At 36.6% G+C, this 23,579-nt stretch overlaps 1 protein-coding gene across 5 annotated transcripts in view; it reads left to right on the top strand.

Moving 5' to 3' along the window:
* Window positions 1-22,595, top strand: part of jak2.L (Janus kinase 2 (a protein tyrosine kinase) L homeolog) — a 92,353-nt gene extending 69,758 nt beyond the window's left edge. For 3 of the 5 annotated variants that reach the window (XM_041579919.1, XM_018244814.2, XM_041579922.1), the window contains 12 exons: window positions 1,303-1,390; window positions 3,428-3,555; window positions 5,875-6,013; window positions 7,682-7,833; window positions 11,057-11,207; window positions 11,483-11,616; window positions 12,310-12,499; window positions 13,537-13,661; window positions 14,388-14,560; window positions 16,661-16,778; window positions 18,415-18,528; window positions 21,311-22,595. In XM_041579919.1, coding sequence (XP_041435853.1) covers window positions 1,303-1,390; window positions 3,428-3,555; window positions 5,875-6,013; window positions 7,682-7,833; window positions 11,057-11,207; window positions 11,483-11,616; window positions 12,310-12,499; window positions 13,537-13,661; window positions 14,388-14,560; window positions 16,661-16,778; window positions 18,415-18,528; window positions 21,311-21,418 — 1,620 coding nt within the window. In that variant the 3' untranslated portion in view covers window positions 21,419-22,595. 5 annotated transcript variants of the gene reach the window in all.
* Window positions 22,596-23,579: the final 984 nt, after the last annotated feature.

Genomic DNA, 23,579 nt, shown 5'->3' with positions numbered 1-23,579 from the left:
GAGTATCGAAGTGCTGCAAAGTCAATAGCAATGTATTACATATATACAGTATATATAGAATCCTCATTTTTGGAAACCAGTGACATGATAAAGCCATTAGACCACAGACAGTATTATGATTTTCCTTAAAGGACATGTAAAGCCTACATTTTATTATCATTTATATAAGTTGGGCATATCTTCCCCACCCAAGCCACGTCATGTGTATGACATATAACCCCTCCCTTTGCCAACGCCATCACATTTTCCTAAAACAAATACCAGCTTTCACCCGGCGGCCATTTTCCCTCTGACACATCATCAGTAACATTGAGACAGGTATGCTGTAAAGTTCATGGAATACAGAATAAAGGTTTACACAGGCACAACAAACTTTGATAAAACCTTCTGCTGGGGTTGAGCACTGTAACGGTTAAGCTGAGTTCAGGAGAGGTGGTTAGGAGAAAAAAATAGGATCAGACAGCTAGAGTTTCTATGAGAAAACCAGTAAGGCTAGCTCTTCATTGCTGTTAAACTGGAGGGTGTGTTTAGTAATATGAGCTGAGAATAACTGAGCATGCTCATAAGTCAGCAGCCAAAGCATTTCCTGAGGGAGGGGCTGGGGGGATTATAGGAGGAGGAGAAGGATTTCTAAGTGATTAAGGGGATGCTGCAGCCTTACTGTTAACCTATTAACAACCAGAGTGGCAGTTATCTAAAGATTTCAAAGAGGCTATTCACTGATTACATTTTTGTGGAGGGGGTTTACATGTCCTTTAAGGGACTAACTTCCCTAAGGTCTCCAAATACTTTTATTACTAATAATTATTGTTTTTCATGTCCCAAATGGCTACTTAGATTTGATAAGAAAAAGGTAATGATATATTGACTTGCCATATCTTTCTTTATATTGACGCTGAGGAAGGGGAATAAATCCACCTGAAGATGTCTCCAGATAGGAATTCCTTCCAAAAACCAAAAGGGCCCAGTTTCTTGCTCAACACTGCACTAAAAATATCAATATTAGTTTCCTTGTATTTTTCCCATATTCAGGGGGACGATTACACAACAATACAGTGTTTCTTGACAGTGAGGAAAGTTTTAATGCAATTTGACACATCGAGACGATACCTGTGTCGTAGACTAATAATTCCAGCTGAGAAAATACTCAGTATCTTTTTTGCATAAGTGGTATGCCTCTTTTGAGCATTTATGTCATTTAAGTTTGTAATTGAAATTGTACTTCTGCATTGTAATACGTTTACTAGAATGTTACAATTTCTGATCCTTTTGACTTAAATTAGCAATCACTTTGTTTTGCAGTCCTTTTTTGAGGCAGCGAGTATGATGAGTCAATTGTCTTACAAACATTTGATTTTGAATTATGGAGTCTGTGTGTGTGGAGACGAGAGTAAGTATATTGAAATGTATTTTTCACATTTGTGCAGTGTCACTGACACTCAAAGGATAGCCATATTTCAAGATAGGGAGCTCCTGCGCACAACTTTGAAGGCTTTGATCATTACTGTTATAGAGATGCAGAAACTTTAGACTGGTGCATAAAGTTCAGTATATAAAATATGACATGTCTAGCCATATTTATTTTTATGGAGTTCTCCTTTAAACTGATTATTTACATTTTTTGGTGTGAGCTATTAATCTAGTCATAATACTGGCATGGTTTACAGATATTTTTTGCCCACAACACTCTTTCGATGGCCCTATTTGTACAGTTAGTTATAAGAAAGGTGCCCAGTTTTTACTGTCTCACCATCTAGGTGTGACTGACATTTTGGGAAACAGTAGCCACAGACCATCCTAAACAGTATCCACAGACCATCCTAAAATTCCATTAAAATTTGCCTTTCAGTGTGCATAAAAAATAGGCCCTTTAGTGTACATGATGCACAGAACACAGCATAGTGTGAAGGAATAGGCGCAGTATAAAGAGTTAAAGAGATACTGACACCAGAAAATAACCTTTTTTTATATCCATCATAGTATTATCTTTGAATGCTATTTATAATTTTGCTATAAAAGTATTTGCCTGATGCTTTTACATTACCTTTCTTATTATTAACATGTATTTATATATCGCCAACATATTGCGTAGTGCTGACTACCCTGTTCCTCTATGAGGGGGCTGCCATATTTGTGCAGCATAGTCCATTAGCAGTAGAAACTCTAACTGACATGTTGAGATGGGACAGTCAGGTTGACAAAACAGTCATATTTAGGAACTTCAAGTAATAATTAATCCAAAAAAAAGTGACCTATATGTAACTTTTAATGTAGATTGATATTTTGAAAAGAACATTTTTAGTGTCCGTATCACTTTAACATGACTGCCCCAGTCATGTGACTTGTGCCTGCACTTTAGGATGGAACTACTTTCTGGCAGGCTGTTATTTCTCCTACTTAATGTAACTGAATCAGTCTCAGTGGGACTTGGCTTTTACTATTGAGTGCTGTTTTTAGATCTTCCATGGAGCTGTTATCTTGTGTTAGGGAGCTGCTATCTCGTTACCTTACCATTGTTCTGTTGTTAGGCTGCTGGGGGGGGGGGGAGGGAGGGGGTGATATCACTCCAACTTGCAGTACAGCAGTAAAGAGTGATTGAAGTTTATCAAAGGACAAGTCACATGACTGGGGGCAGCTGGGAAATTGACAATATGTCTAGCCCCATGTCAGATTTCAAAATTGAACATAACAAAATCTGTTTGCTCTTTTAAAAAATGGATTTCAGTGCAGAATTCTGATGGATTAGCACTATTTACTGATTCATTTTGAAAAAAACATGTTTCCCTTGACAGTATCCCTTTAAGTATAAATCTTAAGATAATTACAGCCTTATATATAAGGATATAAGCATATCAAAGCCAATCTTGGATGCATTAATAGAATCTACCATCATAATATCTGAATTCAATTACTCAAGTCTAAAGGGGTGGCCTGATATTATAAAATTCATAAACATAAAAGTGTGGTATGTTGAACTACCAGATATCCCCCAAAAAGTATCAATGAATACAGATGCTGCACAGAACGTGTAGCAATTCCCAAAAAAGTGCATATAAAGATAGATTTCCTCCACTGGTAATTTATATTCACTGTGCAGTTTCAGACATTTTCTGCCTTTAGTAGCAAACACATCTTTAAAGAACTTTAAAACCACTGAATATTTCATTAATGTATATTAGAAAACTGCTTATACTTACATTTCTTTACTGCAACAAATCTGTTTTGGATGGAGGATGCCTTTAAAATAGTTATATGGAGGGCTTTTCCAGTTTAGTAAAATGAAGGGTCTTGCTTTTCTATTTGATGCAAAAGTTATAGCAGATTAAAGACTGCTGGTGGCTCCCCGGACAGATGTTCATTATGTTAATTTATTAAAAAGACCATGGTATGCAAGCTCTTATGCCCTATTTTTGACTTTTTGACACAGGCATTCTGGTTCAAGAATATGCAAAAAATGGGTCACTTGACACATACTTGAAGAGAAACAAAAATGCAATAAATATCATGTGGAAACTAGAAGTTTCAAAACAGTTGGCATGGGCAATGCACTTTCTCGTGAGTATACCAAGTGTTCCAAAGTACTCATGTATTTCTATGTGTCTGTTCCGTAAGTTGCAATAGAATGCTTTAGTAAAGTGAGAATGGCAGCCAAACAAAAACATTTTTGAAAACATTTTTGAAATGTTATAGAATGGCCTATTTGTCGCAACTTTTCAGTTGGTAGTCATTTTTTAAAATTATTTTCTTCTTCTGACACTTTCAAGATGCCAGATGGGAGTCACTAACCTCAGCAGCCAAAAACATTATTGATCTGTTAGGCTACAGTTATATTGTTACATTTTATTACAAATCTATGCATTTAGGCCAATTCAAATTTTTAATATATATATATATATATATATATATATATATATATATATATATATATATATATATATATATATATATATATATATATATATATATATATATATATATATATATATATATATATATATAGTTTTATTGGTTTATTACCAAATTTGGTTCTCTTGACCTCAGCAGCCTTCACTAGTTTTTCTCTTCTCTTCTTTTTGAAGTAATTGCAAGAGATTAGAGAGGTGGTGATATCTGGTTTATTGTAGTAGCAGTCATATCATATAGATGTAAGAGGCCAGACAGATATATGTCAGTACTATAGATTTCTAAAACCATGCGCACACATTATATGTGGAAGGCAAGCTATGGACATTATTAATGTTATTATGCAAAAACAGGAGCAAAATGTGCATTGACCTTGCAACCCATGCTGGCCAGTCTGGTTTAGACGAATATTAGAGTAGTGCAGAATAATAAAATCAAGCCACTTATTAGTAGGACTTAGAACGGTCTCATGTTTTATAGCAGGGGTGTCCAAACTACGGCCTGCGGGCCAACTGCGGCCCGCAATCCATTTTTAATTGGCCCGCAGCATTTCCCCATGCAGCAGGTTTCTGCGCCCCAGGGGCTCCCAGCACAGAGCATTGACCCATCCTAGCAAGTATTGATTCAGTGCCCCCTGACCACCAGCCCAGAGCAGTGCGGCTCATACCAGCAGCAGGTATCGGTGCCCCAGGGCTTCAGCTCAGAGTGATGCAGAGCTAACAGGAAGCCGGGGAAATAAGTGACACATGGAAAGAAAGTGTTAGTGAAACAGATCCCTCCCAGCAGCAGAGAGGTCTCAGCTCCGCTCTCCGGCAACTTCCCAATGGCATCATCCCTGGGCGGCAAAATACTAGGGGTAGAACTGCTGGGCGGTGATCTGCAGCCCCCCCCAAATCTTAGAGCGGCTACGGAGAAGCAGCAGAGACCCCATTTAGTCAAGGTAAGTGGCTGCCATAGCCCAGTTCGACCACTCGCAGTCGCCTACACAGGCAACAGCGGCGCTTCCACATATACCTGGTACTGACACCCCTTTATGTCACCTCATCACTGCAGACTTGCACCCCTATCCACCCAGACACAGAACTTCTTGGCTGGAGCTGACACTCATTTTCTATGCCCTGCCTCTGGATGTGTAAACAAATCAGAATGAGACCCTAGGCAGTTAAGGGGTTGACTCTTAGAGAGAAAGAGATGCAGGAAGCTTGTCAGGGCTGATTAGTGTGGTAAATAATTATTTATTATCCCCTCAAGTATAAGCTGAAACAAACTATTGTACATTAGAGTTGCCCTGTCCATTTTTGGGCCTCCCATTCTGTTGTGCCCCCAGATAATGGAACAATTAGAATGGTCGGCCCCCACACATTTTCACCTCACCAAATCTGGCCCCCGTTGTAAAAAGTTTGGACACCCCTGTTTTATAGAAACTGCTAAATGTAGGCACTCTATTTCAGTTTATATAGATAAGCAAGTCATGTAGCTGTAGTATACAAAAGGCCACATAGGAAATAATCAGGTCATAAGTAAGAATTTTAGTTACACAGCTTACTAGTATCGGTTTTGTGGATAAAATCTCTGAAGATATATTTATTGATGAAAATAGAATTTCTAATACCTCTCCATAGCTAATACATTTTTTGTCTTTTTTTTAACAACTTGGTAATTTGGGGTTCTATTTAAGGTTAAATGTTGCTGACCAGAGACTCCTAAACTGTATTACAAGAAGATGGAATATTAACCACTAGATGTGCTTAAGTACAACAGTTTTACACATTTGGCACATTTTAACGGTTTGGTTGTTGATCCACATAGTAGTCATATACTCAATTCTTTGTCGATTTGTATTTAATTCTTAATATTTGACTGCATTTAACAGGGCATCAGTTTATTATTAACCTCTTTTCCTTATATGGTAAGTGCTAATCTACTATGCTTCTGAAGCTTCAACTTTTTTTTTATGTCTTCTTATTGTAGGAAGATAGAAATCTTGTTCACGGAAATGTATGTTCAAAGAACATCCTTCTGATCAGAGAAGAAGATAGGAAGACTGGCAACCCACCCTTTATTAAGCTTAGTGATCCTGGAATAAGCATTACGGTCTTACCTAAAGAAAGTAAGTCTCCATAGTTTATCACTATTATCAGACCAAAGAGATCAGGCATGGTTTCTTCAGTTTATCAAATGAGTCATGATGCATTTAACACACAAATCCAAGTGGCTTCATCTTGTAAGAATGCTTTAGACCTATGTCACAAATGCCAATCATCTAAAAGATAGCAGTTGCAGACAGTAAAGCATGTGGGTTCTTTTAAATGCTACATGTTCATTTGGTCTTGTAGCAAAGTGTACCCCCTTTTTAACATAAACTCATTCAATTCAACTTAAGCAGAAAAGTTGCTTAAACATTTTCAGATTCCAGGATTAAATATAAATGTATTGTTTTTTATACAAACATACCTTATTCTACAAATTTTTAAAAAAAAAACATAATATGGGGCTGATTTACAAAAGGTTGATATTCTTTAACGCACAGTTTTGTGCGTTATTTTAGATGCGTTATTTAAGGAATGATTAATCAAAGTATTTTCGCATGCGTTAATAGACATATCGCAAGCGTTAATTCTACATTTTTGCACAACGGTATTCTAATCACATTGTGATATTTATCGAATAGAATTAATCCTAACGCATTATTTATCGATCAGGAAAGCCCATCGGGGTGCTCTACACACGAGCCAATAAGCTGCCGACTTGGTCTGTCGGCATCTTTTATCTGCCGTGTATGGGGGCCTTAACACTTAGGGGCATATTTACTAAGGGTCGGATTTCGAAGTGGGAAAACTTCTAAATTCGACCATTGAATTGTAGAAATTCGATTGTTTGTTTGTTTTTTGAGTGAATTTAGCCTTTTTCGATTGAATTCAAATTGATTTAATCGATCGATTGAACAATTTTCAAAAAAATTACTTTGACTTCTAAAAAAAAGTTAGCCAAATACTGGCTATAGGTTCTACGAGGTCCCCATAAGCTAATATAGCAATTCGGCAGGTTTAAGGTGGCGAAATGTCGAAGTTTTTTAAAGAGACAGTACTTCGATTTTCGAATGGTCGAATTCATGAGACGAAGCTCATATTGAATTGTCAGTTTTGTGATAGTTCCTGTTTAAGTACAGATATGGGATCTCTTGTACAGAATGCTTGAAAATTGATACCTCCAAATAAGAGGTCTCTGCTATAAAGCACCACAGTTTAAGGCTACCAAAAATAATTCCAACATTTGATTGATAGTATTGTTTTATTATTACATAGAAAAAGCAAATTAAAAAAGAATCAATTGTTTCTTTCACTAGGGCTCTCTGGGGAAATGGTATTGCTATACTTTGCAGCTAAAAACTTTGCAGTTAAAAATCTCAAACCTTTATATAGGGTTATAATATATCTTTTGTCAGATCTTTTTGTAAAAAAGTAAGGTTGCCACCATTTCTACAAAAAATGGCCTCCCAAGTTTCAAAATTTGCAAAGTAAAATAAAGATTCCTAATTTCTATTAAAACATACAGAACGTGGTGTCAAAATAAACCCTATTTGCCAGACTTATTCTGCGCATAATGGAATTAAGGCAAATGCTGATTTGACAAGTAGAATTTACTGAATTTATATTATTTAATACATAGTGGTCTTCGGGAATTATCTGGTGGTGGTATACAGTGGGGACAGGATACACTTACCCATTAATACTATCTCACATGTTTGTGTTTTTTTCATTTTTTTAAATTCTTTTAGTTCTCTTGGAGAGAATTCCTTGGGTTCCACCTGAGTGCATTGACAATCCAAAGCACCTCACTCTAGCATCAGATAAGTGGAGTTTTGGCACCACCTTATGGGAAATATACAGTGGTGGGGATAAACCACTTAATAATCTTGACAGCCAAAGAGTAAGTACTATGGTCACTGACTTATTTATCCAGTACTTGCAGTCCTATCCTTAAGGTTTTTGATCATTTTATCATTGGAAAAGTGTGGATAGCGTATAGGTACAGAAATGTGGTGGATACTGCTGTTTTACGGATTCAAAATTGTTGAACATTCTACTGCTAGTGGCAGACCTGTATCAGCTTCTTCTTATGGCGCCTCAGGCTTCACATAAAACTAAAAGCTTTACGAGAATGTCACAATTTCTCCAAGTCACAGCCAAAACACTTTATTTTTCCTGCAACTTATTCCTTAAAGGAAAATGTTACCGCAAAATGAATATTTAAGCCTCATCACCTGACCAGAAATCACCAACACTCATCACCTGACCAGAAATAATGCAACTCTAACTGTAACAGGAAGAAGTGTGGAAGCAAAAACAGAACTCTGTCTGTTAATTGGATCATGTGACCTAACAAGTATGGTTTGTTTGGTTTGTTTGTGTGCACCGTGAATCCTATGATCACAGGGGGCGTCCCTTGTTTTTTAAAATGGCAATTTTCTATTTATGATTACCCAATGGCACATACTACTAAAAAGGTATATTATTAAGAAAATGGTTTATTTACATGAAGCAGGGTTTTATACATGATCTGTTTTATGCAATACCTTTTAATAGAGACCTACATTGTTTGGGGTATAGTTTTTCTTTAAAGGAATTCCATCCGTTCAGTTAGTTCATAAAGGAACAGTTCAGATTTAAACTAAAATTTGTGAAATAGATAGGCTGTGCAAGATAAAAAAATGTTTCTAATATAGAACACTACTTTCTCCTTTGTAGCTCTTTAACCTCTTAAATAGTCAGTGACTTGAAAGAGGAGAACTAGGGACATAACTGTTACCTCTGCTACACTGATTCATTTAAATCATAGTCCCATATTAGCTTCTCACATATGAGTTTAAATTAAATTGACATTTAAGGCTCTTAACAGTTATATCCATTCCTTTATCCCAGCTCTGATCTCAAAATATGCTCTTTCACACCCCTATGCTCTTCTGCAGAATTTGGTGTTTTTTCTTCTTATCCAATACCCAACTGCAAGAATTCTCTGAAACGTATCTTTCTTCTCTCTGGAATTCCCTGCTATGACTAAAGCTGGCCATAGACGTGCAGATATACCTGCAATTTCGAACGAAAGATCGGACATACCAATCTCCAGACCTGCCGCTAACGTTTCAGATTAAATAAAGTAGTAAAAGAACAGATCAGACGATGTTCTGCCCCTGACCGCAATCATACCAAAGTTACAGTTAGGTCCATAAATATTTGGACAGACAACTTTTGTTTCTAATTTTCGTTCTGTACATTACCACAATGAATTTTAAATGAAACAACTCAGATGCAGCTGAACTGCATACTTTCAGCTTTAATTCAGTGGGTTGAACAAAAAGATTGCATAAAAATGTGAGGAACTAAAGCCTTTTTTTAAAACAATTTCAATCAAAATCACTTCATTTCAGGGGCTCAAAAGTAATTGGACCAGGGGTTTAAAAGTAATTGGACAATTAACTCAAAAGCTATTTCTTGGGCGGACAACATGAGGTCAAAGAAGCTCTCCATGCAGGTGAAGCCATCAGAAAACAGAAAAAACCCATCCGAGAAATTGCTGCAATATTAGGAGTGGCAAAATCTACAGTTTGGTACATCCGGAGAAAGAAAGAAAGCTCTGGTGAACTCAGCAACACAAAAAGACCTGGACGTCCACGGAAGACAACAGTGGTGGATGATCGCAGAATTATTTCCATGGTGAAGAGAAAGCCCTTCACAACTGCCAAACAAGTGAGCACCACTCTCCAGGAGGTAGGCGTATCAATATCCAAGTCTACCATAAAGAGAAAACTGCATGAAAGTAAATACAGAGGGTGCACTGCAAGGTGCAAGCCACTCATAAGCCTCAAGAATAGAAAGGCGAGATTGGACTTTGCTAAAAAAAATCTAAATCTAAAAAAGCCAGCACAGTTCTAAAAAAACATTCTTTGGACAGATGACATAAAGATCAACCTCTACCAGAATGATGGCAAGACAAAAGTATGAAGAAGGCGTGGAACAGCTCATGATCCAAAACATACCACATCATCTGTAAAACGGCAGAGGCAGTGTGATGGCTTGGGTGTGCATGGCTGCCAGTGGCACTGGCACACTAGTGTTTATCCATGATGTGACACAGGACAGAAGCAGCCGAATGAATTCTGAGTAGTCAGCTAAATGCAGTCAAATTGATTGGGAGGCGTTTCATAATGACCCAAAACATACAGCCAAAACAACCCAGGAGTTTATTAAAGCAAAGAAGTGGAATATTCTTGAATGGCCAAGTCAGTCACCTGATCTGAACCCAATTGAGTATGCATTTCACTTGTTGAAGACTAAACTTTGGACAGAAAGGCCCACAAACAAACAGCAACTGAAAGCCGCTGCAGTAAAGGCCTGGCAGAGCAATAAAAAAGAGGAAACCCAAAATCTGGCGATGTCCATGAATTCAAGACTTCAGGCTGTCATTGCCAGCAAAAGTGTTTTCAACCACGTATTAGAAATGAACATTTTATTTTCAGTTTTTTAATTTGTCCAATTACTGAAATGAAGTGATTGTGTTAAAAAAGGCTTTAGTTCCTCACATTTTCATGCAATCTTTTTATTCAACCCACTGAATTAAAGCTGAAAGTCTGCAGGTTAACTGCATCTGAGTTGTTTCATTTAAAATTCATTGTGGTAATGTAAAGAACCAAAATTAGAAAAAAAAAGTTGTCTGTCCAAATATTTATGGACCTAACTGTAGGTTCCGACAAAAGCTGGTGACAGTCTCCCACTGATATCGGCAAATCGCCAATATATGTAAAGATATCGGTAGCCAACAGAAATATTCTAACCTGTCCAATTAACTGAACGACCATGGCACAAAAAATGTCGGGACACTCCACACACGGTCTTGAAATAAAAAGATTTGTATCTGCATGTCTATGGCCAGCTTAATTAGACTGTATCCCCTACTCACCAAATCTTAAACACTTTAGTATTACCTTCTTTTGTTCACATGGCTCTTTTATCAGTGCCCCAATAAAGAATCTTTAATACATTCAAGTTTAGCTGCTAAATATACTATGCTAAATTATGTTTCATCTTGTTTTTTTTGTTTTCTTTATTTGCTATTCTCATGCTATCAAAAGCTGACATGACTTTTTATTCTTTAGAAATCGCAGTTTTATGAAGATAGACATCAACTTCCAGTACCAAAATGGATAGAGCTCGCAAATTTAATTAACAGCTGTATGGACTATGAACCGGATTTTCGGCCTTCGTTCAGGGCGATAATAAGGGACCTTAATAGCTTGTTTACTCCAGGTAAATTGGTTAATGATTTGCCTATAGATTATCCCTTACAGTGGTGGAGGTTCTATGATCTGTAGTTTCACATGTTGGCAAATAAATATTGGGGTGGCATAGATCAATAACCCCAACGTTTAGTCAACAGAGCTGGTAAAATGAACCTGTACATGCAGAATCATAGACTGTACAGTCCATGGAATGAAACGGTTATAATTTAATATATAATCAGTCGCTGATTTTGACCCTGTGATGTCTAGTAATTGCTGCATTATTATGTCTATCTTTTGCAGACTATGAGCTATTGGCAGAAACTGACTTGCTCCAAAACACCAGAACAGGAGCTTTTGGTTTTTCTGGAGGCTTTGAAGACAGAGATCCTCCTTTTGAAGAAAGACATCTTAAATTCTTGCAGCAACTTGGCAAGGTACACTTTTATTTGCCTGTTCTTATACAACAAAAAAGATGAGATTAAAGGGAAACAATCATAATCTTTGTTTATTTCCATGCTATTTGTTTGCATCTGTTTGCATTATATCTTTATCGTTTTCTAAAATTAAATTTTTTTCTTACTAAACTTACTTAACTAAGTAGCTCTGCTAAATATAATTTTGCTAACTTTTTAGAAGTGCTTCCTTTTCTCCAATTAACCGTTTTCAGACGCAAATAACTATATTTTTTATGATTGTGTCTTAACGTATTACAAAATCTTTTCACGGTTTAACATTCATTTTATTATTATACACTCTTGAATGGTTTTTGTTGTGATATCTCCAGCTCTTGGTTCTCTTGGTTGAGTCTTGGTTTTTGTATTTGCATGTTTTTCTTTTCAGCCCATCTAATTTTTTCATGTTTTTATAATGTTTGTAATAGGGTAATGGCGATAGAACACATATTGGGTTTGTTAATAGTTGCAAATTTTTCTACAGGTTTAGTCTCAGTATGTATCATTTATTGATTTTAGTAACTGAGAACAATGGGATTTTTGGATATTAAAAAATGTTTACTGTAGTGATCTGATGCTTTTTGCATATATATATATATGAATATTTATTTAAACGTTTAATTTCATTAATTAGACCAATGTGCCACATATATGTGTTCTCACCTTTTCTAAAAGGGTAATTTTGGAAGTGTTGAACTGTGCCGCTACGACCCTCTACAAGACAATACTGGTGAAGTTGTAGCAGTGAAAAAGCTGCAGCATACCACTGAAGAGTACCTGAGGGACTTTGAACGAGAAATTGAAATCCTTAAGTCACTACAACATGATAACATAGTAAGATACAAAGGAGTGTGTTACAGTGCAGGTAAGTGCTTGTAAGCTGGCATCATTAATCATAAAGTTGCGGAGGGGGCAAGCTCCAGTGAGCCTGGTGAGATGGGAGCACTATAAGGTCATAGGATACCCCCTTTCCCTCCCCCCCTGTGCAACCTGCGGGGGTGGGATTGGGGGACCTGCAATGAGATTGCCACAGGAATTGTGGGGCACAGAAATATATTTGCCATGGGGTGCTGCTCTGCTCCGAGTCCTAAATAGCCTCTTCGTATACATTAAAATGGCTTTCAAAACATTTCCAGTTCACCTTTTGCCTGACACCTTCTACTACTTTTGTTACCTGAGAATTTTCGGGTTTGTTGCTCTGGCATCCTTACAAGAAAACCGTTCACTATCACTATTACAAAGCTATTGTGTTATCTACCAGGTAGTATCTGCACAATTCTCCCTGACCCTAAAACCTATGGATATTAAGATTAAAATAAACAATGCCTTACTGCTTATTAAATATAGATGATTTTGTTAATTTGGTTTCAAAATGAACCCATAAAGCGGCATTATTGAGTCATATGTTTTTTACCAGCTTGTTCTGTTGCCTTTATAATATAGACAATAAGACAAATATGGCAACAAACAGCAGCTAAGTTTAGCCAGTGGTTGTGGCACCTGCATGTGTCCGTTTACACTCTATACATCAGCCATTGACTTACTTTTTCTTGTTTGAATGTACAAGAATGCTATATATATATAATCTTAAATAGTTTCTGTATTTCTGCTACAGTGCTTTCATTAATCACTTCAAGCTAAAACACAGACATTGGCCTCTTCATTAAATAGATTTAGTGATGCTGTACTAAGCTGTGGCTGCACTACCTGTAACACAAACAAAATAGGTTTCTTTTTTTTTTATGGGTCTCTACCGTAGGATTAGCGTTCAGACTATTACCATATGTTTTATTTATACTATTTTAAAATTTGTCAATGATGATGAATTGTTATTTACACATCTGCTTAGTGATCTGTTATTTATTCTCACACCAATGACCATGCAAGTTTATGTTTACATAGGTCGTCGAAATCTTAGATTGATTATGGAATACTTGCCCTATGGAAGCTTACGAGACTATTTACAAAAGCATAAAGACAGATTGGACTTCAAAAAGCTTTTACAATATTCAAGCCAAATATGCAAGGTAACCTTTTTCAGCAAATCAGTTGATGGTTTTCATGTTTGTGTTTACGAAATTAATGTGATTATTCATTTATTTCTTGTTACATTTCATAAAGGCATGGGTACTTCACTAGCACGACAGCTTAATTAAAACTGCCTCTTTTTTTTTAGTTCCTCCAGTTTTTTTCATAACCAGAACAATAACAGTTTGGGGTAAGTGTGGTGGGTTGGAGGTCAGGTGTTAAATCACTAGACAGTTTTGTTTTACTGAATTTAAAGCCTACACTGATTTTTTAAAAATTTAAAAATAATAAATAATTCAAAATAAATGTTTGAATGTGAATTTATTTTGTATGATGTTTGCACAAGTATTTAGTCCCATAATGTGATATTAAGTAGAAACTTATTTTGCAAGCCATAACATCTTTAATATCTTGGGTAAGTATGTACCAGCTTTGAATCCAGTTTGGGGGTGATTTCAGCTCATTCCTTCAGGCAGATATTTTAATAATTTATCTAGAAATCAGAAAAAACTGCCATAGATTGGTTCCACATTATCCCAGGAGAGACTCAAATATATATAGTATTGTGGTAGTGATCCGACTTTGATAGAAGTCCGTAAACACCTATTTGATATTTGTAATTCATTGGGTTTTTTGGAAACAATTGCCAATTAAAAGCTAAAATTACTGTTAAGATCATGTGGTTTGTGTAAATCATGGATCCAGAATATTAATTTGTTTTCTAGGGAATGGAATATCTTACTATCAAAAGGTACATTCACAGAGATTTGGCAACAAGAAATGTTTTAGTCGAGAATGAGAACAGAGTAAAAATAGGGGATTTTGGATTGACTAAAGTACTGCCACAAGACAAAGAATATTACAAAGTCAAAGAACCTGGAGAAAGTCCAATATTCTGGTAAGCTGAATCATATTTTTAAATGTGTTAAGGGGATGATAAAGATATACTAAACCAAGTTCAATTGAATAAAAACACAAATCTCCCAGTGTTCCAGCATGCTGTCTAATGTGATTATGAGCCATTGACCATATTATAATTTTTATGCCATTGTTTCAGATGCTGTGCTTTATTCCCGTTAGATCGGGGTCCACATCTGCATGTTGATGTGGTTTTCCATCTGACTACTGGTATTGCAGCAATTATCATCTGATTATTGCCCTAACGGCCAAACAATCAGATCAGCTCTATATTTCCCACCTCGAGGTGGGCATATGGGTGAAATATTTGCTCATTTGCCGACCTCGCCAAACAATTAGGTCTTAAAATGTATGGCCAGCTTTATTTATTCAGGGATACAGCAGTGGACATTGTTTATACCTTACGTGAATTATAATACAGTTGTGGGACATGTTATCCAAAATGCTCAGAACCTGGGGTCTTTCCATAATTTGGATCTCAATACCTTATGTCTACTAAAACATAATTTAACATTAAATAAACTAAATAAGATTTTGCCTCCAAAAGATATTAATTATATCTTAGTTGGGATCAAGTACTGTTTTACTATTACAGAGAAAAAAGGCAATCATTTTTTTTTTTTAAATGGAGTCTATGGGATATGGCCTTCCTGTGATTCAGAGCTTTCTGGATAGCAGGTTTCCAGATAATGGATCTCATACCTGTATATGTATTAGGGTTGGACCACCAAAATCTTAAGAACTGCCACCATCATGTTTTATACTTATGAGTCATGAAATGTAATGTGGCACTTTGCAGTTTAGTGAATATTGATGACTATATATTATGGACTGATTGGTAATTACAGGTATAGGAACCGTTATCCGGAAACCCGCTATCCAGAAAGCTCAGAATTACTGAAAGACCATCTCCCATAGACTCCATTATAATCAAATAATTCAGATTTTTTAAATTGTTTTCCTTTTTCTCTGTAATAATAAAACAATAACTTGTACTTGATCCAAACTAAGATACAATTCATCCTTATTGGTAGCAAAACAAGCCTATCGGGTTTATTTAATGTTTATATGATTTACTAGTAGACTTAAGGTATGAAGATCCAAATTACAGAAAGATCCTGTATCCGGACAACACCAGGTTCCGAGCATTCTGGATAACAGGTCCCATACCTGTACTAATATGGAGGTAATTTTGTACTGTATACTTTAAATACATGAAACGTAATGACATGTAATTAAATTACATTTTTTAGTTTCGTGGCTATAGTAAGTACCTCTTCCTGCCCACCCCCTTTTTTTTATTGTATTTTAAGGATGACAGCAGGTCAGAAGAAGATGATCACCAAAATATACATTTTTAGCATGTTATAGACGGACCTAGTTTAAGCAACTTTTCAAATGGTCTTTATAATTGATATATTTGTATGTTTGAACCTTCCTAATCTGGTGCTTTCCAGGATCCAATTGTAAATCTAGTTGTTGTGGTCACTGACCCCCAGCTGCTGAAAGTCAGATCAACTATGACAGTTCAATGTCAGTGTTATTCAGATTTAAATTTTTTAATTTTTCTTTTTTGGTTTCTAAATTGCTACCAGTTAATAAAGCTGTAGCAACCAGACGTCAGTGAATGATTACAAGCCTGAGAATTTCATAGCAAAAACCTGGAAATATTTTAAACTACCAAAAAATATTAGATTCATTTCATTCTACTGCACATGTGTTTGCCCCGGGAAATATGAAGAAAGAAGAAGCCGGAAGAGAAACACTCCATGGTGCTCACTGGTATAACCCAGGGCCAGTGCAGTTTTCTGCTGATAGAAGCACCTAACATTTGGCACCACCAAGTGTGAAACGACTTTCCTTCTCCTTTGATGATAAAGAGACAACCTGTGTATTTTCCATGTGGAAGATGTACATCTGTAACTCTGTACAGTACTACATTTCAGCCAACTTTATGCATCCAGAGATAAAAAAAGATACTGATATCAGATGAGTGCAGTTGGCATGTTGCTGAATACTTATCTTTCTGGCCCAAATATATTGTCAGTAATCATCTTCTGGCCCCGTTGTGTCTCTGCAGGTATGCACCTGAATCTCTGACAGAAAGCAAATTTTCTGTAGCATCAGATGTGTGGAGCTTTGGAGTTGTTCTCTATGAGTTGTTCACATACAGTGAGAAGAGCAAAAGCCCACCTTCGGTCAGTATTCCTTTGTGTATTTGCACAAAGTTTTTTTCTGTATAATAAATAATCAATAAAATGAAAAGTATTGTATTTTTTATACTTAATACAGTTTAACAATTATAGGCTGCCTTTGAGGAACACCACTGGAAAATCAATCTCAAGCAATTAACAATCACTTGAATGCTTGACATTCCAATTTGTTCAGTTGCTTTTTTTTTCTATCACTTTGTTCCTGATGATGACCTGTAACAAGTGAACTGTATAGGGTTTGTTTACTGCTGGAAGGGTGGGGTACAGAGTGAAAAAACAGGTTCAAGCTAAAGTTTTTTGCACTTGCACTCTGCCCTGCTGTCAGCTCCTGTGGGTTCAATTCAGAAGCAAAGGATCTTGATTCCCTTACTACAGTGATGCCTGTTTTCAGCAGTGCTGTATTAATGAGAGGGTAGGTGATGCACATAGGCATTCTTTCTCTTTCTCTCTAACTTCATTTAGTCTCCAAAGTTAGGGAGTAGCAGCAGAGCAAGGTCCACTTACTGCCCGCTAGCACTGCACCCTGCACCTCATGCTAGTTTTTAATGTGACCCAAATTGCATAGTGCACCAAGATCCCAGACAAATTTGTTTATTGCATCAATACTATGGGTACAATTTTGCTTCTCTTAGTGCTCTAGCACATGTCTCCAGGGTTTTCATAAATGACCCCTTGTAACTCATTCTAAACAGTTCACTAACTGGAACTTTCTTTGGTTGTTAGCATTGATCAACAAACAAAAATACTTTTTTAAAAAAAAAAAGCCATAAAATCAAAACAATTGCATTTTATCTCTGTGGTTTGATATGCAGCCAATGTTTCATTACAGTGTGCATACTTATTCACAATGGAGCAAAACTGTGAGAGGTTTAATAACTCTTAAAGATACAAACTGAAAATGCATTTCTTTATTGATGCATCATGGACATCATGCTTCATTTTGTGCTTAATGGAAAGAAATACAGCCCTCGTTCAATTAGGCTTATATAAAAAGGTGCATTTGATAGAGTGCAATAGATAGAATGCAAGCGTGACTGCACTCTGGTCTTTTCCGCAACTGGAGACAATGCAACAATTAACTGTGAGTTGTTGTTTTTTTTTTTAAATAAATATAGTCTGCCTCCAGCTGGCAGGGACCATTTCCCCTTCCCTCACCGTTTTGCATGATGATGGATTCTCAAACTACAAGTTCCTCTGCTTTTCAGAAAATCTGTACACTGCTTACCATAGAAAGTAGAGGGGCTTCAATTCCCAGAATCCATCTGTGAAATCTGAAAACATAAACCTGAACCACTTTGTCATGTCAAGTCTATTATCTGTGGTGCCAAAGACAAGAAGGACTGGATCTAGACAGTTTAACTTTATGCAGTATTAGCACAGCAGGACTCTGTTATTAGATTTGGCAAATTTGCCCCATAGCAAACATTAAGCATCTAACTTTCATTATTTTACTGTTTATAGAGTAATGGAAGTTAAGGCAGAAGGTAACTATACTAAAAGTTTGGCTGTCCGAGAAGAGATTATGAGTGGGATATGAGTATAACACAAGGGTGGATTTTAGAACTTTTCATTAGTGACTTATTTTTGGAATGGCTGTTAACCCATTTTGAATCTTTTGTAGGAGTTCATGAGAATGATTGGAAATGATAAGCAAGGACAGATGATTGTATTTCATTTGATAGAACTGCTAAAAAATAAACGAAGACTGCCGCAACCTGAAGGCTGCCCTGATGAGGTAAGAATCTGGGAGGGCTCATGACCAAGCACAAGAGCAAAGCACAAAAAATTCCTGCTCATTTAAAATCTATTTACAGAGCTGCTTGTTATCTATACACGCTCCTCAATCCTTTGGCCAAAATGGCAGATTTCTTAATGAGGTGCAGAGTACTGGGAGCAGGGACACCTGACTTGAGGAGTTGTTATGTTCAGGTCTTTGTTTCCATGATGCACCTAAACAAACAACTGACTTGCACCTGATGATCGTATGCTAGTCACACCCTCTTGATGTCAGAAAAATGTAAAAAAAATAAATAATTTGACAACATGAATGCTAATTAGCCTTTGCATTGGTTACTTGTGTGCACTGTGGGAAAAAATTTGACATTTTGCAAGTTGTAAGGATACCAATACACAGGCATCCAGTTTCAAAATGGAAAGTTGGCAGAAAACATCTGTGTTTGTGTTTAGAAAACTTTTCGCCTTTGTATTTTAAAGGGAACAAGGTTAACTATTAAATGGGGAGACCTAAGAACAAGTAGCATACTGTATTACTGTGGTGTAATTACTGTCGTCCGGACCCATTTGCAGGATGTCCGACACCAATTGCACTCCCAGTAGTTACACCACTGCGGTATCATTACTATGCTAATGACACAATGATATTTCTCACATCTACTACTGATATAAAAAGAAATTGTGAATGATGCATAACTGTGGCATTCTGGGTTGTATAAAGTAAAATTGCAACACAGGAAATATTTAGGTTTTTAGAGGGTATAATTATGCTTTTTTAATACTATTAAGTCTTCCATAGCTCAGAAAATCTGTTCCTGCTTTTTATGTGCTGTCACTGAAGAGTAAATGGCTTGTTATTTAGTGGTGGTGGAACAGCTGGCAGCCAGTATAGCCATGCTTTATAATTATTCCCTAGGGCAGAGATAATGAGCCTTTGCAACTGTGGGAGATGCAGCTCTGCTACACATTCTTACCTTGAGTTTCTCTGCTCCTGACCTTGGTGTTCAGTTAAAAAAAAAAGGCTGCACTGGGGATAACTACATTCAATTCCAATTAGTTAAAAGACTGTAAACCTGCATTTGGGAGCCTCTGCAGTTCCAGTGGTTGTATAATAAAACAGATGGCAATAAACTGTGCCATATAAGCATATAATACACAAGAGACATGAATATCCTCTAAATCAGTGATCCCCAACCAGTAGCTCGTGAGCAACATGTTGCTCTCCAACCCCTTGGATGTTGCTCCCAGTGGCCTCAAACCAGATGCTTATTTTTGAATTCCAGGCTTGGAGACAAGTTTTGGCTGCATAAAAACCAGGTGCACTGCCAACCAGAGTCTCAATGTAGGTTGACAATCCACATAGGGACTACCAAGTGGCCAATCACAGCACTTATTTGGCACCCCTAGAACATTTTTCATGCTAGTGTTGCTCCCCAACTCCTTTTACTACTGAATGTTGCTCACGGGTTTGAAAGGTTGGGGATCCCTGCTCTAAATGATACCCTTATAAACAGTGCTAAGTGATGTAATTTCTGTCACATGACTCACTGAAACTTGTGTATTATAATAAATAAAGTAACTAACATACATAAAGGTGTGGGATCCGTTTGCCGGAAACCCGTTCTCCAGAAAGCTCCAAATTACGGGAAGGCTGTGTCCCATATATTCCATATTAATATTAATCCACAGTTTTAACGGGGAACTATTGCGAAAATTAAAATGTAATATAGTCTTCTGCTTACTGAAATAAGAAACTTTGTAAATACAATCAAATACATATTCTGCATCGTTTCTGAAATAATCATGTTTTTAGTCACAATTCCTCTTTCAGCATCGGTTTCTCTTCATTTTGTCCTCATGCAGCAGTTGAGTGTCAGATATTCATTGACATTTGATCCAATATATCTTATAGGGGGGTGGCTTCCTTTACCAGCAGATGAATTAGAGCTCACTCAAATAACTGATTCCAGTACAAACAAAATCTAACAAAATAACTGCCTTTTGCACAAATTCTGCATGTAGAGAGACATGATGTCTGGTGATTTTAATAGCGTGAGCTTGAATACATCTTCTAGGCAAAAGGAGCCCCCCTATAAGATATATTGGATCTAACTGTCAATTAATATCTGACGCCCAACTCCTGCATGAAGAGAAACAGATACTGAGAGAGGAATAGTGAAGATAAACTTGATTATTTCAGAAACAGTAGAGAATTTTTAATTGATTGTATTTAGAAAGTTTCTTATTTCAGTATGCTGAAGCTTATATTAAATTAAAATTTTTATGAAAGTTCCATATTAAAAATGATTTACTTTTTCTCTGTAATAATAAAACCGTACCTTGTACTTGATCAAAACTAAGATAATATTTATGCTTTTTGGCAGGGAAACAACACTATTGGGTTTTTTAATGTTTACATGATTTTCTACTAGATACAAAGATCCAAATTATGGAAAGATCTGTTATCTGCATAACAGGTGTCATACTTGTTCCAATCATTACTGGCTGGCAATAGTCCTCAATGGGCTCTTGGTCTTGCCAAACATACATTGCAGTAAAGCCTCCAGAGGGTTTATTACACTATAATTTTGGTGCTAGCTGCCTCTTCTTTGTTTCTTGCAGTAACCCAGACCAACCAATGACATCTTTCCTTTTTTTTATCCCCAATTTGATCTAGACTAAATACTGATTCGACTTATAGCTGTTTATGTGCCTGGGAATATTAGGCCTGCAATGCAACATAACCTTCTTGTTAATTAATATTTTCCTTTTCTATTTTACAGATTTACAGTATAATGAATGAGTGCTGGAACAACAACATCAGTCAGCGTCCCTCATTTAAAGAGCTCACCATTCAGGTTGAGAAGGCAAGGGAAATCATGGGAGCTTGAGCCTTGTGAGATGTCCTTTCCATGGAAGAGTCAGAGTATGGTGACAAGCCATCCTGTGCCAAAGGCCTGTGTAGTGTCAGGCTGCAGGTGCCTCCAGGCGAGAAAATCCTAAATGTACAGTGTTTGCTACAATTCAAAGGCTGCAGAAAATCATTGTACAATAATGGAAACTTGAATTTGCTTTGGAATACAGACATTAAAAAAAACTTCTATAATGTATATGCAAGTCATATTGGCTTTTAAGACTGTAAATGGGCAATTTGTTGTAAACTAAACCTTCTTGGAGAGCTACTTGTTTGTTATAATCAGGAAACACAAGCTACGCAGAAGATAGAGCATTATATTTTTCCTTCTTTTTTTTTTTCTGTCACTGTAAAATACACTTGCCATGGCCAGACAGCACAGACTGAAAGCCTCTTGTTTGGGGAGATCAATCGTAAACATTTTCTTAGCAAAATGCATACAGACTTTGTACAGCCAGTGTGAAAGTATGGATTACTTGCCTCCGAGTTTGTGTTTAAAGGGCTTTTGTTGAACATAGTATATACTGAACATACATAAATTTAAATCTATTTTTCATTCTGTGTAAATGTGCAACGAAGCAAGAGCAATTTTGGTACTTTTATTAACGAAACTCTGCTGAATATTTTGTATCAAGTCGGTAACTTAAGGAAATCTGTAAACCGTGCTTCAATCTTCGTCATGTATAAAATGCTATGGGATAAAGGGATCAAATATTGACCTCTACTTTCATATTTTCTCAAAGGATCTGGGGAGTTTTTACATTGGGCAAAAATAAGTTGTGTCTTTTAAATCTGTTTTTTTTTCTCTTTATTCTGCACAACTTTTACCCAGTAGATGTATCATATTAGCTTTCATTATAATGGCATTATAGAGATGGTCTTCTGGCATGGATACTTAACACATGCACAGGGTCACTTTTTTGTAGTAGAACCGATAAGTCAGTACTCTGTAGAGAGGCGGAAAACACAGAGAAATCCCAGCAGAAAAAGGTTTATTTCTTTTTCAAGCATTTTAGGAATGCACCAAATTCATCATATGGATTCCGACCCTAATTTGGAAATTCTAAATTTGTTTTAAAAAAAAAAATTCATCATTTGTGAACAAACATTTGTCACATTCCATTTGCAAGAGAATTAAAGTCACGTGATTTGAAGTTTTCAGTTGATTTATTTCCAAACCTTAAAGATGCAGGCGAATCTGAATCCTGTAAAAAGTGCCGGGATGTGGTCTAATCCTGAACTCCTGCAAATGGTGCATCCATAAAGTCTTTTCAGAGGTTGCCAGTTGGAAAGATATTTGTTTACTGATCACATGTTCCCCGACACGGATGCATTTTGCCAGCTGTGCTGTTCTCCCTCATTCCTCTTTTTTTGCTTTCATAATGTTCCCTTGAGGTTTTTTTTTAACTTGATTTCATAACAAGGCATTACAACAGTTTTTAATGAACAGTAAGGGGCACATTTACTATTGGTCGAATATTGAGGGTTAATTAACCCTCAATATTCGACCCTCGAAGTTAAATCCTTCGACTTCGAATATATCGAAGTCAAAGGATTTAGCGCAGTTCGATCGAAGGAATAATCGTTCGATCAAACGATTGAATCCTTCGAATCGAACGATTCAAAGGGTTTTAATCCATCGATCGAGCGATTTTCCTTCGATCCCAAATTGCCTAGAAAGCCTATGGGGACCTTCCCCATAGGCTAACATTGGTGCTCAGTAAGTTTTAGGTGGCGAAGTAGGTGGTCGAAGTTTTTTTTAAAGAGACAGTACTTCGACTATTGAATGGTCGAATAGTCGAACGATTTTTAGTTTGATTCGAAGTCGTAGTCGAAGGTCGAAGTAGCCAAAAAAATACTTTGAAATTCAAAGTATTTTTTATTCTACTCCTTCACTCGAGCTAAGTAAATGTGCCCTTTACTGTCGTTCATATACCAAGATATCTCATGTAGGTGTTTGGCTATTGCAGCTGCTACATTCTAATCACTGGAGATGGTTCTTCTCAAATGAGGGGAGGGGTGGTGATAAAACTAGTGGGACTAACCTATTGCAACCAGTCAATAATAGGGTCGGCCATTAAAGAAATGGAAATGAAGTCATTTTTGTTAGCCGTGGGTGAAAACTCCAGAAGGACATT

Source organism: Xenopus laevis, chromosome 1L, assembly GCF_017654675.1.
Source record: "Xenopus laevis strain J_2021 chromosome 1L, Xenopus_laevis_v10.1, whole genome shotgun sequence".
Classification (NCBI taxonomy): Eukaryota; Metazoa; Chordata; class Amphibia; order Anura; family Pipidae; genus Xenopus; species Xenopus laevis.
The sequence above is the reverse complement of the archived record's forward strand: the minus strand, read 5'-3'. Positions and strand labels throughout refer to the sequence as shown.